The 19,157-nt window shown below is 40.8% G+C and overlaps 1 protein-coding gene across 1 annotated transcript; it reads left to right on the top strand.

Moving 5' to 3' along the window:
* LOC307269757 (ras-related protein Rap-2a-like) lies at positions 1-18,909 on the top strand. Its single transcript, XM_080052786.1, has 2 exons — positions 1-915; positions 17,645-18,909. The coding sequence occupies exons 1-2, from the start codon at positions 602-604 to the stop codon at positions 17,880-17,882; spliced, it is 552 nt and encodes a 183-aa protein (XP_079908912.1). The 5' UTR covers positions 1-601; the 3' UTR covers positions 17,883-18,909.
* Positions 18,910-19,157: the final 248 nt, after the last annotated feature.

The following is a 19,157-nucleotide window of genomic DNA, read 5'->3' as shown; positions in this document are numbered from 1 at the left end:
CTGTTTGTCATGTGGCACTAATCACCGTCCATAGGTTCCAGGAAATAGCAACATCCAGTGAATGCACCGACTCCAGAGGCGTGGATTCCCAGCACTGGAGTCTTCCTGGGGATAAATAGCCTGCTGCTTTGCCTTTAACTCGACTGTAAAAATGTAAGGTTAGACCCTCATTCTGTATTGACGGCGTGTTAAAGAAAACAAATGTGCCGTCTTGTCGTTTCTAATAATAGCCAATCTTATTTTTACCACCACCTCACCGACGCCTTATTGCATTATGGATGCCTGTGGAATGGTGTCCCTGCAAGATAGCGTGGGAATATCTCAGTAGAGGAGGGCTGGGTGTCTCAACTCAATGCAATCCAGCATCTTTGTCAAGAAGCGCGCGTCTCGTTTACCGCAGGCTGCAGCAGCAAATCTGTGGCATGGCTGTAGTATAGCCTAGTGTGTGTGAGTCCAGCATAGACTGTCTGTCTGTATAGGGCTACCGTAGGCTATGCACCGGGGAATGAGGTCCCTCTCTCCGCTGCTGTAAAGACGGTGTTCTTCTCTGCATGCCATTGCCGGTGGACACGGCAGGTCCTGGGGGAGCGCTGCTGCTGCTATGCGGGAGTATAAGGTGGTGGTGCTGGGCAGCGGCGGGGTGGGCAAGTCGGCGCTGACGGTCCAGTTTGTCACGGGCACATTCATCGAGAAGTACGACCCGACCATCGAGGACTTCTACCGGAAGGAGATCGAGGTGGACTCGTCGCCCTCGGTGCTGGAGATCCTGGACACGGCGGGGACCGAGCAGTTCGCCTCAATGCGAGACCTGTACATCCGCAACGGCCAGGGCTTCATCCTGGTCTACAGCCTGGTCAACCAGCAGAGCTTCCAGGACATCAAGCCCATGAGAGACCAGATCATCAGGGTGAAGAGGTAAGAAAGACACTGCATGGGTGCACTTTATTTAGGCCTGTGTTAAAAAAGAAAGAAAAAAAAGACCATTGTATTCTTATCTTCTTAATACTGTGGATTCTGATGCAATAGATGGGAGGTTTGCATTCTGTTGTATAGCCCTCTAATCCTAGGGGCAATAGGCTATGGAGGACATGGTTCCTATAATGATGGGGGGAAAAGTGATGATTTCCATAATCATTATTATTCCCCAGTAGCCTATGTGACATCTCTCCACATCCATTTATTTATTTATTCTGCTTTCTTTCTATATTGCTATCAGTGTAAAGCACTTTGAACTACGAGTGACTTGTTGGAAAGGTTCAATCAGTAGCCTACATATTTAGATGTAGCCTATTTGTTGATATTAATTAATTGGCTTTATATTGAAATAAAACACAGTGGAATTAAACTTATATTCATGGGGGGTTCTAGAGCAACCCCCTGGAACCTCCAAAGGGCCCCTGAAAGAGCACACATTTGAGGAAAGGGGGAAAAAAGTATGATTTTTTTTTTCTTTCACAATGAGGCCTTGGATACACCCCAGACCTGCATTCTCTTGTCTGTCCACCTTCCCCTCTGTCCTAATCTCCTGTAAGAAACCCCTTTTCTATGTATGTCTATGGAGAAACCGCAACCCCAGGGCCATATGCTCCTCTTGAAAGCCCAGCTGCAACTCACCTGTCACACATAAACCCGCTGACCCCTCCCCGGCCGGGTTTTATATTCTCCCCTCTTTTTACACGTGACCAAAACCGGCTTCATGGCTTTGATCAATTCAGCCTATCATTACTCACCAAAACCCACTGAGCTCATCTCCAGGCTGAAAGAGAGAAAAAGAGAGTGAGAAAGAGAGAGAGAGTGGAAGAACACTGTTATTTCCTTATGGTAGTAGTAGTGACATATTGGTGCTTCTGGCTCGGAGCCGCCCTTCATTTCTTTAATGACCCCAGCGGACTGCAGCTATGACTCCAGTGTGTAAGCTCAGAAATCTATTTAGCTTTGTGTAAGAAAAAGGCTTATACATTAAAAAAAGCCTTAAAGCCCCTTTAAGTCCCCAAACAAATCGTTCTAACTATGTAATTTGGGGAGGTAGTTGCATAATAGTAAAGCATCTGAAAATAGTTTGGCATATATTTATCAATCCAGATGAAAGATATTGTCATTTAAGTTTGACAAACTTTACATAAAAAACAATGATTGTGTTGGAATGGATACAGTTTGATACGGCCACGCCCACATTCAAACGGTCCAGGCAGTAAAAAAAACAGTTTTTTAAGTTTAATAATATTTCTGAACATTTATTTTCAATACGATTTTTGTGAAAGCATATTGAGACGCCCAACTTTGATGTCATATACTGGTTTTTACTATTTTTAGACCAGGTTTCCAGTAGACTTGCCTCCAACAGTTTAGGTGTAATGTTGTGACACTAGCAGGATGAACATGATTGATAAACAAAGGAGATTTGGTTAAAAAATCACAGATAATACATTCTTTATTGCTGTCGTGATCCTAGATTTCTTTATTTTTTTCCTTTTTACATTTATCTCTAAAACATTCTGGTGGCCCTCTGGGTTTAGGACACGGCTCAAATCAAATCACAACACCCCCGCCTGACCCATGACTTCACTTTGGGCCTAATGTTGCACGTCATTCCTTTTTTTCCTCTCCCTGTAGGATACTGTCTGCTATGAAAAAGGCAAAAAAATATTACACCAAAAGACAAGTAGAAGTTTGACTATTTAATTATCTTATTATGTTGATAATGATGCCCCACAATAGAAGACTCCAGGATAAAATGTGTAATTTCAAATGTTAGAAGTTGAACCATGTTGGACATCACAGATTGTAAACTGCGATGGACGTTTACAACAGGCAGTTTGGGCAATTTGGGAAGAGTGTATCTAGGATACTGTTAGCTTAGCATAAAGACGCACTGCGCAGCTACACTTGCTTTTTGCAAAGGTTAAACTAATGCATGAACTAATACCTCCATAGATAACTAATAAACATATTTTATTGCACAGAAACCATTCAGCAAAGAGTTACAATTAGGCTCAAATTGTAGCCAACTAAGATGACAGCAAATCACTGCACCTGGGCCAAGAAATATTTCACCACACCAATTTTACAAAAACTACAGAAAATAAGCACCAAGTTGTAAAAGACATTATCTTTATTAACTTTAACCTGCAGGTTGGGTATCTGTGAAATAGTTTACACAAACCTTTTTTTTTCAAGATCAGAACCAGACCTATGGTTGTGATAGTACTGGTTGCTGAGTGATAAAAGATTCTTGCAGAAGGAATAATAAACTGACCACGAAGTAGACCGTAGTTATTAGCTTAGGGTCCTATGTTTTTTCAGATGGACCTCACGCACTGAATTTAAAACTATAATCATGAACATTTATTTCTTATCTCACACCAATTAGTCTTATCTCTTATAGCGTAGCATAGCATTAGAAAAGTCATTTTAAACCCAAATGCATATGTGACACTCACAGGCACTTCCTGGCTTCTTTCCAGTATGTATTTTATTCAGATTTTGGCCTGCTCCCCTTGACTACCAGTGTTTGAGCTAAACTAACCTGGATGAGAAACCTTTTCCCATTCATATATCAAAAATGCACGCACAGTTACAGGAACGGTTTCTGTCGCCTTGTCTTGAGCAGGAGAGTGATGCCAAAAGGTAATTTTTTTTTAACTATTCCTTTAAACGTCACACAAAATGAAGGCACCCATTCACCCGGCTGCATATTGAGTAATAATGATTCATAATTTAACCCGTGTAGTTTAGCTCAGTGCTTTATACAATCCCTTCCGGAGTGGGCTGAGTGCTCCTGCTGTGGCACGCACGTCACTGGCAGGAGAGCGTCACGGCTCGGGGGGTAACGGGTGCACCAAGGAACTCCTCTGAAAATGTGAAATATAACGATAGCGATAAAGCTATGCTGCCTCCTACGTAGCCACCACCCAGTGCAGCTGCCTTACACAGTACACTGCACCAGTGTCCTCAAGTGTACATCTATCAATATTTCAAGCTTTTATTTTACACTGCTCTGGGTTTTTGAGTTGAGTTGTTCCTACTGTCGTATGTGCAAAACTGCAAATAAGTCAAACACTCTCAATTATAACTTTACGCATTGAGTTACCCATTCGACACCCCCCTCCCTCCCCATACCCTTTAAAATTCACACAACTGTATGTTCTCAAAGGGAAAGGATGATCAGTTTTGTGACATGACAGGTGATATCACCCAGTGAAAGAGGGAGGAATCTTCAATATTACACAGACATACTGTACAGTCTGTATAAGAATGAACCTGAATCCCAATTTTTTAGGACATATTTTTTTTTCTACTTTTACACATCCTGAGCCTATATTCATAAAAAATAAGCTTTTTGTATTTTTTAATGAGGAGAATATGTAGCTTCTAATGCTTATTACGATCAACCTGAGCTCATGAGCTCGAAGATGATTGTCTCGGAGAACTAAATGATTCCTCAGTGTGGACATACACATGTGATATCACTAATGTGACACTTCTAGTCACATCAAAAGTTATGTATATAGCACATTCAAAACATAGTGCCCAAAACACACAAAAAACTACCAAAATAATTAACGTTTGTAACACAATGTAAAAAAAAACACAATAAATAGGAGCAAAAAAAAAAGTCAAAAAACTTGTATTAACGGCCAGTGCAAATGATAGCAGGGATAGACTCAGTTGTTCACTTAAACATACGCCAGAGATTCATTCCTTTGGTTAATTAAAACAAGCAATCACACAATCAGCTCCTGTTCTCCATATGCTGTCTCCAGGAGATGGGCCTCCCTCCTCCCAAACTTGTTGCTGAGCCAGCAGCTAGCAGCAGCAACACGCACCATGCAGAGATATAGTATGTGCCCACTCACCACAACTTAATGGGATTGTGTTGGCTTGAAAGCCAAGAAGACATCAGGCCTCCATTAGGGAGTCATATAAACCAGAATGTTTGTGCTAGGTATAGCGACAGCTTTCCTATAAAGGCCGCTAAGAGGCTTAGGTGGGCTCCAGGCATTTACGCGTCAATCAATGATTCCAAGTCCGGTGATGAATATAGTTTGAGAATTTAATAAATGAAGGCAGAATGACAACTGATGAATGAAAACATCTAGAGGGTATTGAAAACAAATAAATAAAAGATAAACTGTTGTTACTGACGGTTGAATGACTATGGTTTGACGATAAACAGAAATGTAATCAGGAGCGCGAGTGCCCAGGTATATACTGTAGATTAAACCAAACCCATGTGTCAATCAAACAGAAGTGACATGAACCAAAACAGTGTACGTAACTTTTCAAAATAAACAATAAACACATAGACCTATATGCATTTTGGCCCCTACAATTCCGGACCCTAATTATTATGTTTCAAATAATAATTACACATTTGACATGACAATCAACAGTGTATAAATATATTTTCTTGATCTTCTTTCTTCATTATTTGTAATCCAATATGTTGTCCAATGAAAGAGTGATTAGTCAAAGTAAAGTGTTCAGGAACAAAGTCAAGAGGTCAAAAGTCAGTAGTAGGCAGACTTTGTTGATGGGCCTGGTCAGAAATCCGGTCTTTGACTTGACCCGAAGCTGACGTACCCTTTTTGTCCATAATGGTCTCCACAATCCTTCCTGTCAACCAGGAGTTGCGAGGCGCTGAATCATCCACAATGATGACGATGTCTCCTGGGGTGAAGTTGCGTCTTGTGTTTTTATGGAAAAAATACATTAACTGAAACCATGTTTTTATTTGAAGTATTATCACAAATGCTATATCTTAAGCTAAACATAAAACATTGCTTTATGTAAAAGTGGAAATGTCAGTTGCATTATAAATAGTTCACATACAATTCAAACCACTGCTGCACTAGACTAGATAAAGACTAAAATAATTAAATAAAAGCACTACTTAATTTCTCTTAAAGTTTATGAGTTTATAAAAGGAAAAAAATAAATATATACTTGTATTTTCGTTTGTTTGCCTGGTGTTTCAGTACTGTGCATTGTCTATTTTCGGTGAGGGGAACGTGTCTATAAAGCATAAATCCTCTTATATGCCTCTATACTGCCATCCCATGGCCACAATGAGGTACTACACCTAGAGGTAAAAAGTAAAAGAGCAGTTAAATCGGTTTACTATTGAATGCACGGACAATATCGCCCCCTGGTGACCACAATGCGGTACTACGCCTACAGTTTTGTTCTCGAACATATTTACCGTTTCAAAGCATCTATGTACGAAACCAGTTAATATCTGTGAATTGAAACGGACAAAACAACACCTTTATTTCGACAAAGCACAATTTAGAAACTTAATTTTAGAAGGAGGAAGGTAGGCTGTATTTTGTTAGCTTCATTAGCTTAAGCTTTAGTCGAGCATAAACTATTGCCACTAACTCCTACATGAGCAAAGATTAGTCTCTTGTAATAACGTGACTTTAAACAACACCCAAGCGAAACTTCAGTCCGCATTGAACCATCCATAATGACCGAGTCAAACCTTATACCGTAACTACAACCATGTGTAAAGCCAGACGCAATCACGTAATACTCCCGGTTAAACCTTTCAAAATAAAACGTTTAAAACTAGACACATTTACATACAAGCAATACTTCCGGTAGAGAAAATAATTAAGTTGGACACATTCACCTGCAAACAGCCACTCCCGTGTGTGTGTGTGTGTGTGTGTGTGCCGTGCGTGCGTGCGTGCGCAGTGCCTATTACACCTAGGCCTTCAGAGCCATTATCCCGAAAATGAAACCGCATAAATAACTTCACGATGACGTCACAGCTGCTGTCATTGTTTTAACTACCCGATTCAAGCAGTTACAGTAATATTTAAGGTATAAAATGACATTACACACTTGAGAATAAACATGGTGACTAAACCATCAAGAGCATAGGCCAACCAATATTACACAGCATGACAAGATGCTGCATCACGTAAAGACCCCACATAGTCTAAATCAGAGACATGACCAAATAATCAAGAACGAATTCAAAACAGCCACAAGTCACTAGCAACTACCTGTCAAGGTAAATGTAAAACACACACACACACACACACACACACACACACACACACACACACACACACACCCCAGCTTGATCACAGATGAAAACTGTCTGTCAGACCATCTGTCTATCAATTTAGTTTCAATTTCGAAACGCTGGACAGAGCAGCAGCAGCAGCTAAGAAAAACAAACATTCTTTGCAAGTTTTAATACGTGTTAAGCTTGAAAATTATGTTGGGAAGCATAAACATCCTACCATCGAGAATGAATAGCAGGATGGGCTGGCAGCGCACGTAGCCTGTGGACACTGCCCCGAGTAAACCCAGCATAGCACCAAACACTGCAGCCATCGGTTGCAAGTCGGCTAACAGACTTTCCCAGCAATACAATTTGCAATGAGCCAACTATAGGCCTACCTTTCATTAGTTGTTGCTGGTTTGGAAGTGTCGCACAGATCCTTTATCCAGCTGAGCCGGGTCAGGGCGGCTAGCTGTGTTGTTCCACCCTGATTCACAATGTCCAGCTTTTCTTAAAAGGTCCTTTAGTTCTCTCAATAAAAAACGTTTCCAGTAAGTCAGCCATTAAATCCACTCCTTCTGCTCTGTAATCCACTGTGTGTTTCTACAAAGTCTCATATAAAATAGAAGAAATCTGCCATAATACCTTCTATCAATGGACAGCCTATGGAGGGAGCTAGCTGTAGTTCAAGTAGGCTACTTTCCCTCCCGATGGCGCTAAACGAAAAAATAACTGCAAGCTGAAAGGCCTAGCCCATGGCCTAGCAATGTTAAAGGATACCCAACTCTGAAAACTCGACATCTGATTGGTTAAAGCATTGTCTATTGTCTGTGAGGGGAACGTGTCAATATAATAAGACATAAATCCTGCATAAATCCCTAGTTAACTGAGCCTCTATACTGCCTTCCTGTGGCCACAATGAGGTACTACACCCACAGGTAAAAAGTAAAAGAGCAGTTAAATCGGTTTACTATTGAAAACACGGACGGTGTCGCCCCCTGGTGACCACATACCGTAACTACAACCGCGTATAAAGCCAGACGCAATCACATACAAGTAATAATTTTCCCGGTTAGACCTTTCAAAATAAAACGTAATAATATAGACACATTTACATACAAGCAATACTTCCGGTAGAGAAAAATAAAATCAAGATAAACTCATTCACCTTCAAACGCCAAGATGCACCTGTAGTTCTCTCTTTAGTGTCTAAAGCAACTGCTGCCACTGTGTGTGTGTGTGTGTGTGTGTGTGTGTGTGTGTGTGTGTGTGTGTGTGTGTGTGTGTGTGTGTGTGTGTGTGTGTGTGTGTGTGTGTGTGTGTGTGTGTGTGTGTGTGTGTGTGTGTTTGTGAGACATGTTTGTGTGTGATTATATTAAATCTGTATATCATTATATTTTTTATTTTACTTTTTTTTTAATGGGAGATTTTATGCATGGTTGGGTCTTGAGAGACGCAGCGGTGCAATTGAACGGTGGCTGTTTTTTGGCAAAATTCTGGATGGCAAAATTCTGGATTGATGCTCTGTGTTCATAATTACAACAATTATGACTATGACGATGAAAACAATAAAATATATTTATTTCACATTTGCGCATTACTGGCATTTTTTTCTGAGTTTTATTTTACATGAAAAGATTTCAGCTCAGACATTAAAGTTGTAACAAACTGATAAATAAAATAGATGGATTCTGTTTTTATTTAAAATGTTATCACAAATGCTATATCTAAGTATTAATAGTTCACTTAACACACACAGACACTGCACTAGACACTAATTACTAAATGTAATTTTATAAAATAAAAGCTTTCTTGATTTTGTCAAAAAGCAGCAACCGTTCCATGCATAAAATCTCTTATTTAAAAAAAGTAGAATAAAAAATATGTATAATTTATTATATATTATTATATATTATTATAAAAATTATGCGTTCCACTAATATACAGATTTAATATAATCACACACACACACACACACACACACACACACACACACACACACACACACACACACAGCAGTTGCTTAAATTAGACACTAAAAAGAGAACAACAGGTGTATCTTGGCGTTTAATTTTTTTTCTCTCTGCCGGAAGTAGTGCTTGTATGTAAATGTTTCTAGTTTCATTACGTTTTATTTTGAAAGGTTTAACCGAGAGTATTATTATTTGTATGTGATTTCGTCTGGCTTTATACATGGTCGTAGTTACGGTATGTGGTCACCAGGGGGCGACACCCTCCGTGTTTTCAATAGTATACCGATTTAACTTCTCTTACTTTTTTGACTCGGTCATTATGGTTGCGTTCCGAATCGCATACTTTCTACTATATAGTATGTAGAAAAAAGATTTAGGATGTCCCGATTCTTGTGGCCAGATTTAGGATGGTTAGAATACCCGGATGGTCTACTTCATGCGGCCAAGATTGTTAGTGTTGAAAAGTGCATCCTATTTGGGCGATTCTGACCCACAATCCAGTGCGCACGTGAAGTGACGTAACATCGACGAAGCCATGTTATGAAAACAAACGGGGATGCGACGGATATAAAAGCAAGAGGCAAGATCAAGGCGCAATGTTATGATGAAATAAGAGAGTAAAGTATGTCCCAATAGTATGCCTACTGCATCCTAACTAGATTCTTTTTATCGTCGGATGTAGTATGTAGAATAGAAAAAAGAAAGAGTATGCGATTCGGAACGCAACCCAAATGTGTGGTTCAGTGTAGACTGCAGTTTTGCTTGGGTATTCTTTAAAATAACGAAGCTACGAGAGTAATCTTTGCTTATGTAGAAGTTAGTGGCAATAGTTCTTGCTCCACTAAAACGTGATTATTAGCCAACTGCTCAATACAAACCGTTAGCTAGTGAAGCTAACAACATGTAGCCTACCTTCCTCCTTCTAAAATAAAGTGTCTGCTCAGTCGAAATAAAGGTGTTGTTCTGTCCGCTTTCATTCACAGATATTAACTGGTTTAGTGCATTGATGCTTTGAAACGGTAAATAGTACGTTTTTACAAGCGAGTTTAGTAACACAACTGACACTTTAGAGAACTATTGACTGACTCCATAAATGTCTGTAGGTGTAGCACCTCATTGTGGTCACCAGGGGGCGACACCGTCCGTGCATTCAATAGTAAACCGATTTAACGTCCCTTTTGCTTTTTACCTGTGGATGTAGTACCTCAGTGTGGCCACAGGATGGCATATAGAGGCGTAATTATAAAGAGATTTATTTATTTTAGAAACAAGTTCCCCTCACTGAAAATAGACAATAAACAGTTCTTAAACATCCGGCAAATATCCAAAAAATTAAAGTATAAATATATTAATTTATTTATGATTTTTCATAAAGTTTAATTAATGATAAATTAAGAAGTGCTTTTATTTTCCACTAACTCAGAGCGAACAAACTCTGGGTTGCCTCAAAACCAGCTACCTGAAACTGGCCCCAGTACTATAGTAAAAAGTATTATTTATTTTCTTCATGTTGTCCAACTTTTACTACCGCAGATCTCTAAAATCAACCTCAATAATAAACGCTATAATGTTTAAAGAAAAATGTAAACTTCATTACATTTTGCATTGAAATAACATTTTCTTTCTGATTATTTTTAAAACAGCCTCATGTTTCCTCTGATAGTCAGAAATGACCTATAACAGCAAACGAGACCATCAGTGCAAAGACAGACGTTTTTATATAGTTTTTATTACTGCATTTGGTCTGGTCGCACACCCAGTCCGATTTTCGGTTCGCGTGTGCAGGCTCTATGGTCACATATTCGTATTGGTCGTATTTCAGTGCAACGCAATTTGAGAAGCCTATCCCTCCAGGTGAGGGAAGGGAAGCGGGAGCCTTGTTTGAGACAGTTATTTGTCGTCATAATGACTGATAACGGGGCTGAACCATCAAAGTAAAAAAAGAAAATGCACTCCGTGCGAGTGGTTAGTGAACCTGCATCAACACATTGCAATCAGGTGTGTGTGGCACTGACTGGCATTAGTTGATGCAGTGTCACTAACCACTCTCACGGAGCCGAAAACAGTCTGTGCCCTCACACTTTCAAACACACGAACATGCACTATATTGCGTCCTAATCATTTGACACTCGCACGACCGGCACGCGCTAGAAAACACCTTTACGACAGCTGGCGTCGTAAAAATACTACCGCTTTTGTCCAAAGGGGCCGCCAACTGACAAAGTTACTCGTAGTGGCTTTAAAACACATTTGTATAGACTTGCTTTTATGTGATGCCGTCTACTTATTCTTTTTATTCTGTTCCTCAATGTCTTTTTACCCTAGCACCCAGACATCCACATAGTGATGTCATTCCTCTTGTCTATGTCTTGGCAACTACCAACATGGTTCATTGTTTTCTTCCAGACTGTTTAAGGAGATCTGTACTGGACGTTCCGCCATGATGACATGTTGTGCCTTTTCATTATATATGCATAGATGCATATTTTAGCTAGAACACACTGGCTATGACATACTTTGCCCTCCATAGACTTGAACAACTCAAACACTAACCAAGTTAACCCCCATGTCTGTCGTTATCTGTGAAAACAACATTTGGGTGTAGCCCTCCTCTTCACAATCCAATAATCTCCTCGCTTTAATGGGAAGGTTCATCGAAGGAGGAGGAAGCACTCCAGCTGCATGTTCACGCTGCACTGATGCTGTGTCTAATAGCAGGGGGGTGAGCATCACGCGCCGCTGAGTGGGAATAGGGTGGAGAGACCTAAACTACATATCCCAGGGGGCACTCTGGTGTAGGTACAAAGCAACTTCCTGACCTCAGGCTTTTAGTGCAATAGTATCCAGCTGCAGCCCCGGAGACAAACACCCTGGCGTGATAACAACACCCAGGCATGACGGAAGTACTGTGGTGTGACGGACGTTACATGTAGATTTTATTTTTGCCACAATAAACTTCTAAGTTGTAAACAACGTCAAACAATAACAAGACCGCAGACCGATACTAAGTTTGCGTTATTTATATTGTTTTGGCGATTAAGTTCAGGCATCACAGGGACAGGGAGAGGTTAGAATATATATAGATACAACATTAGATTAGCCACAGCTCGGCTGACGGAACACCGCAGCGGCCATCTTGAGAAGGTCACGTCAAACATTAAAAAAGACCGCAGACCGATAGGCTACTAAGTTTGTGTTATTTATATTGTTTTGAGGATTAGGTTCAGGCATCACAGCTGGGTGGTTAGGGTTAGGGCAAATGAGTGACGTAGCAGACATGTTATGGAAGCTAAATAGTCAAAAATCACGTCCGTCACACCATAGTACTTCCGTCACGCCTGGGTGTTGTTGTCACGCCAGGGTGTTTGTCTCCGGGGCTGCAGCTGGACTCTTTTAGTGTGTGCCATCAGGAGGGGAGAGACTTGTTAAAGTGGCAGGCGCCGTTTAAAATGGGAGTTAACAAGAGCTACCAGTAAAGTGCTCATCATCGGTTGGTGTGTTGTGCTGCGGCTAAACATACAGTATGTACTTCACTATGCTTACATAAGGGTTTTCACCAGTCTCTACCATTTATTACATTCAGAGCTCTCAAATATAAAAAAGCAACACATTTGTGCTTAGTTCCTAACCAATCTAAAAAATTGCTAGGACTTCAGAGCAAAGCAATGTCCACTTGCAACCCCCTTTGCGACAAGTTGATCAATACGTCATGTATAGGGGCATATTGACTAACCAATTAGGGATGTTCCTTTCCGAGACTATTTTAGAGTCACAAAGTGGTCAATTCATCACGATACTAAAGCAAAGATCAGAGAACAAGAGTGAACAATAAGCGTCATTTGTGCAGCAGAAACGTTTTGTGTTTTTCTTATGCATCTTGCGACCCCTTTAGATTTATTTTGTGACCCCTTAGGAAAAGCTAATGTTGCTTTGATCCGCTTCTGGGATTTCCCATATTTAGATAGCTATCATCTTTACCCGTAACCAAAGGTCTGAAAAAACAAAACAGAGATTGATTGTGATTCCATATCCTATGGGAAATTGCCCAGATGGTTCAACAGGAAGCCGACAAACAGATTTAGATAGGACTGAAGGGACCCTATTTTCCTCCAATGGTACATCAGCACCCACTCCTGAATTCTAGTCATCATAGTCCGCTTCCAGAATTAGCCATTTCAGTCCATAAGTCAAGTTCTTTTCAGCAACTCAATCAGGTCTGGTCGTGTGAAAACATTGGCTCTGTTTGGAAAAGCAACCTGGTTTGTTATTTTTCTTCAATATACATTACAAGGCGCTGTGGAGTTTTGGTTTGGTACTTCTCATAAACAGCCACTAAACCCTCTCGCTCATTTCATTGAACTGCAAAGAGCAGGGGGAATAATATAACCAATAAGGACTTGTCTGTTCAACTCCCATACTGCCTAGTATATACTGTCTGTACATCTGAAATAAGGAAAGTAAGATTATCTAGCGTAGCTTGGTTGCACCATACAAGATGGAAATGAAGCTTGGGGTTTCATCAACAACAACAAAAAAAAATCTTAAGAGCTTCTCCATCTGTTGTGCAGGCCTTGTCTTTGTCTGTTTATCACAGGAATGCTTGTGGTTTTCTTATTTTGTGTCCCTGCTTTCTTTTCGTATAACAGAATGCAAATGCGCTTCAGAAACATTAACACAATAGCTCTGTTCTCCAGTTGTAAAAACCCTTTGGGAGTTAACAATGCGTAGGCGCTTTTACGTTCTGTGATCTCCCTGTCCAGTCACACATACAGCAGATCCATGCGTTAGGTTGGCTGTCGCACGGTGTAGCTGCCCCCCAACTGCTAATTAACAGCAGATGCAGAGAGCGAAGAGGCGGTTTCAGTGTTGGAGATGCCTGACTGTTCTTTTGTATTGTGTGTGTGTGTGCATTTGCCGGTGCTGTGGGGGCTGTAAAAAAAGGGATAAGTGAAGTGACTGTAGCTTTTTAGCCCAGCAGGTAGCCTTAATGAGGCTGTAGTACCCCAGAGGCTAAGTGGAAAATGTATGAGGCCAATTTTTGTTGTTGTTGTTGTTGTGAGTTATAAACACAGATTCTCCATGTGTGGGAGGCTTTTTATGTTTGCCTTTTTGTACCCATCAGTTAGAATCACACCCTACAGAGAACCAAATGGCATTTTTAAGGGTTTTATTTCTTCTAAAGGTCAACTGTGTATCAGCGAAACTTATTCAAGAGACCACGCCCGTTAAGGAGGATGCAGCATTTTGGACTTGGAAGCAAAGATAATGGGCTTCAGAAACTGGAACGCAGCTCTTTGCATTGTGAAGGGACCAGGGATCCCTCAGTACCATTCTAAAAGATGTTCAGTAGAAATGTTAGAAATAAAAAATGTATTTTAACATTCATATCCCCGCATTTTTCCAAAAAACAAAAAGCTGCATATTCCTACAGCCCGTATAGCTCCAGCCAAGCAATCCAAACCTGTTCCAACTGTGCTGATAATTCCCAAAATGCACGGCTGCCAACGCTTGTGCTGGGCAACTGAACAAGATAGCAGTGTTTGTTATTTTCTCCTGCTTTAATATTCATGGAGTATGTAGCCAGTGAAAAACACTTCAGGCAAAACATTAACATTGGTAATAATCACTACCTGAAAAGATGCAATGACCGTGAGGACATTCTTTTTTGGGATTATGATTATAATGGTGATATATCTGTTGCAATATAGTGTGGAAAAAGAGATTTTGATGTTTTTGAGCATTCAATTTATAGTATCAAATACTTACACTTTGTCACTTCGAGCAACTCCTATCAAACTACACATACAGTCGTCATTTATTTGATTGTAGCATGGTGGCTTATGTCAAACCTTAATCTGCAAAAATAAATGTAGAAATGTAAAAAAAAAAAAAGACCATAGTTATGTATTTGAGTTATACTGTAGGCTGTATTGAGCACTCCAGCAAAACAAAACTGCGATGCCCTAAACCCAGTCAATGCCAAACACTGACTGGCATATTCTTTGATTAATACATGGTATCAGCTACTTGTTTGTGCTGTGTCAAGCAGTTTCAATTTCTCCCCCATCTGGGGAGGAGGGAGCTGGTAGTTTGACGCTGCAACAAACAAACTCCCCACCCGCCACACCCCACCCCACCCAATAGAAGCAGGCTCTCCTTGGCTCTTTGTAGTTATATATAGTGTTTCTCCTGCAAAGCTGTCAGATTGCATTTGTCTGCGTGGTGCGCTCCCTCGCTGTTCACACTTCACACCCTCTGGAGTCCAGCTCTACCGAACAGGCAGGCCGTGCGAGATCCTAGTCCTGCTGAGGTCAGCTGCTGTGTGTGTGTGTGTGTGTGTGTGTGTGTGTGTGTGTGTGTGTGTTTGTGTTTTTGTGTGTTGTGTGTGTGTGTGTGTGTGTGTGTGTGTGTGTGTGTGTGTGTGTGTGTGTGTGTGTGTGTGTCGCACAGTGCATGGCTGTGTGTGGAAATGTCAAAGCTGCAGGGTAAAGTCTTTGGCATTTCAGCCTTTTTCCGAGCGATTTTTTTCATTTTCATCAGCATTTTTCTCGACCAATTAAGGAGAAATTGCTGACATAGTTTGTAATAAAATACAAATAATAATTTTTCTCTTCTGAATTCCTTTGGGTGGTCAGAAGTCAAGCTCAACCATACTCCAGTCTCCCTTGCGACTTGTAGGGTCTTAGTACACACTCGAGGACACTTTGTAAGTGTTCCAGCAAGCTTTCAAGTGTCCTTCACCTCATTGAGACCAATTTTTTTTAGAGCATTGGGCACCAGGCCACCAGTTTGCAGATAAGAGCTAATTTCTCAATAGCAACAGCAGATCAATAAGCCAGGCTCAGGATTACACTTATAGAATGACTGATGGTGGAGCCTATTAGATGTTCTGTACTGTGAAAATATACACCCTCTAACCCTAATTGACATTCTGCAGTCATTTAATCAGCGCAGACATGAAGGGCTTCACAATCAAATGGAATATCTATAAAGTAACTGTCCTTGAACTGTAATCACCTTAGACAACTGATGAAAGCACACTATTGTCCATAACATCACTGCAGATGTTTTCGTATTAAACCCTGTGCAACAGCCATAAGCAGTGTGATAATGAATCGGTTAGCTAGCAGTTCCCTATTTACTCATCCGGCAGAAACGTTAGCATTCAATTCAAGTTGTGCTTCTCATAAATTTCAGTCCAAAATAGTAAAGTTCAGTATATGATATCAAAGTTGGGTGTCTCAATAAGCTTTGACAAAAATCAGATTGAAAATATATGATCATAAATATTATAAAACATAGTTGAAAAAACATATTTTTCTACTGGTAGGACAGTTTGACTGGACTGTGTGGCCATGGCTGTATCAAACATTCTCCATGGCAACAGCGAGTGTTTATATACAACGTCTGGGCAGAGAGCTACAGTGATTGGTTCAAAATACTAATTGAGTAATAAGAACCAGACAACAGCCCGCCTCATCTAAACCAAACTTCTGTAAAGTTTATCAAACTTAAATGACAATGACAATTGACTAATATATGTAGACGTACACATTACTTTGCCAAAAAAAGATGTCCATGGCAATTCCTATACACTACAGAGTCATCAATGAAAGGACACACAAGAGCTGCGGCTTTAAAAATGAAGGGGAGAATAGTTGTTTCCATGGTGTGAAGGCCAATGCTCATGTGAGAGCAAGCACATTAGCCTTTATTCAATTATTCAATAACCCAAAATACCATCACTCTTGCTAGCCTGGTTTCCATTGTATAAGGGGAGTGGGATCTTCGGCCACACAAAGAAAAGCTTTCTCATTACTTAAGACATGCTTAGTGCGTGATGGCAGTGATGCAAAGTGGAGTGCTAAGGGTTTTTAAACAAGCCATTAAATGTACAGCTTGCATGCCACGCTAACGCATACATAATGTGTCCGGGAATAAATAGAGCATCACAGTAATTTTTTCCCCCCCTGTGATGACAGTTTTCAAATGGGACCGCCTACTGATATTAGACATTGATGGAGATCCCCCCTGGGAGGCTCTCACCGAATGTAGCTCTGTTTATCCCTCTCCTCTTGCTCCATTGTGCATTGTTCAAAAACTCGCATTGTTTTTGCATCTAACAAATACAGTATGTAGGCCAACAATGCACACACACACACACGCATACACACCCATTCTTTTACTTCTATCTTTGTGAGGACACTCACACACATTGACATAATGCATTCCCTAGCATTCCCTAACCCTAACCTTAACCGTCAGAACTAAATGCCTAATAACACCAACCCTCACACTAACCCTTAAAAAACTGAGTGTTAACCCTCAAACAGCCTTTTGAGGAAGTGAAAAAGTCCTCACATTCCTAAAATGTCCTCAGTCCAATGGTTAAAAAAGCTTAAAGTAGTTCTCACAAAGATGCGTGTACAAGCACAAGTACACACACACACACACACACACACACACACACACACACACACACAACCACACGCTTTCACTGAGTTTAGCCTTTCTTCTCCTCCGGTTTTCTCCCATAAGGTATGAGGAAGTTCCTGTCCGTAAGGGAAGGAACACACCCAGGATAAAAAGGCAAAGCACATTTTTTGATGCACATTTGAGATTTGACATTTGCGTATCTCTGGCCTGTTTGCAGGTATCAGCAGGTGCCGGTGGTGCTGGTGGGTAACAAGGTGGACCTGGAGGAGGAGAGGGAAGTGTCCCCGAGCGAGGGCCAGGCGCTGGCAGAGGACTGGGGCTGTCCCTTCATGGAGACCTCCGCCAAGAGCAAGACCATGGTGGACGAACTATTCGCCGAGATCGTCCGACAAATGGACTTCTGCCCTCTGCCAGACCGGAGAGAGGCCTGCTGCCCCGCCTGCAGCTTACAGTAGCAAATTCAATACAGTCTCTGCTGCTTGAGAAGTGATGGATGAGGAACTTAGAATGCAAATGAATTCATGTTTAGATAGACGAGAAGATAGAGAGGGGGTTTACAGGAAGAAAAATCCACTCTTTCTTAAAAAACTGTATCGAGCAGATTAGGTCTGTGCTGGGGTTTCTGGGAAATGTAGGAAATCACAGAACTGGAACCAGACTAAGCAGGTTAAGGGGGACAATCTAATTTCAACATACATCACTCCTTGGAACGCTTGGTGGGGTTTCCTGTTGAAAGGAAAAAAAACAACAACACTTGACCGCTTTCATCACTGTCCATCTAATTAGTAGGAGCCAATTTTTCTTGGTGGGTGGGGGGCACGGTGCCAAAACCAACTCAAAAGCTATCGACAAATAGGATCTTAGTGCTAAAGGTTTTGCGGGAAAGCAGCCATAGGTCCAAGCAGGGGGGGCAGGTGTGCTCAGCAGTTTTTTTTTTAACGGACTTGCTTATTTTTGTTGCACTTTTTGGGACCTTTTGACAGTGCAAGACCCATCACCAAGTATCCTAAAACGGATGTCAAGTAGCACCACTGTGAAGGAGTCATACTGCGAGTTCATTTCACAGCCCCCCACCTGAATACGAATGAATGAATAAGATGAACGAATGTTACAAAAAATAAAAGGAAACCGCACCTTTGGGGAAATTCACTCAGAAGATCCCAAATGTTGACATAACATGGATGACGTGTGCATGAAAGTCATTGTACTGTCACATTGACATTGAGTACAATCAATCTCACCCAAAGAGACAGTATCAATCAGTCAATTGACCAACTACTATTCAAACAATCAGTCATTGAAATGTTCAGACACTTGTCTTTACACCTTTACATTATGATACAAAATGCCTTGTTACATGGTCGAAATGTGAACATTGGTGTCAGTGTGTAGTTCATTTATCTTAAGTCACATGAGATATGTTAGTGGTTCAATGTTCCAGAAACACTTATTTTCAACAAAAAATAAATCTTTATGCACAAATGTGTTGAGTTTTTTTGTCAAATAAACCTTTTTTTCTGTGTGAATGCAACTATTTTTTTTGTTTATTTTATGTTGAAAACGCAGGTCCCTCTAGAGTGTCATTCACAACTTTGAAGATGCCTTGCATGATTTGCGCCCAATGTGAAAAAAGCCTTTACATTTTTTTTCAAGCCGCCATTTAGCAATAATCTGGCGAGATGATTTATGATGTTTAGTGTCTGCGTCCTGCCACTCCTTCTGCTGCTGCC

Source organism: Ammodytes marinus (genome assembly GCF_949987685.1).
Source record: "Ammodytes marinus genome assembly, chromosome: 24".
Taxonomy (NCBI): domain Eukaryota; kingdom Metazoa; phylum Chordata; class Actinopteri; order Uranoscopiformes; family Ammodytidae; genus Ammodytes; species Ammodytes marinus.
This window is presented reverse-complemented; position numbering and strand designations above follow the sequence as displayed.

What these genes read in the sequence shown, in the direction of transcription:
- LOC307269757 (XM_080052786.1), top strand. Translation starts at nt 602, where the DNA reads ATGCGGGAGTATAAGGTGGTGGTGCTGGGCAGCGGCGGGGTGGGCAAG. An exon ending in CAGATCATCAGGGTGAAGAG is followed by an intron (nt 916 to 17,644) that starts GTAAGAAAGACA and finishes GCCTGTTTGCAG; the next exon opens with GTATCAGCAGGTGCCGGTGG.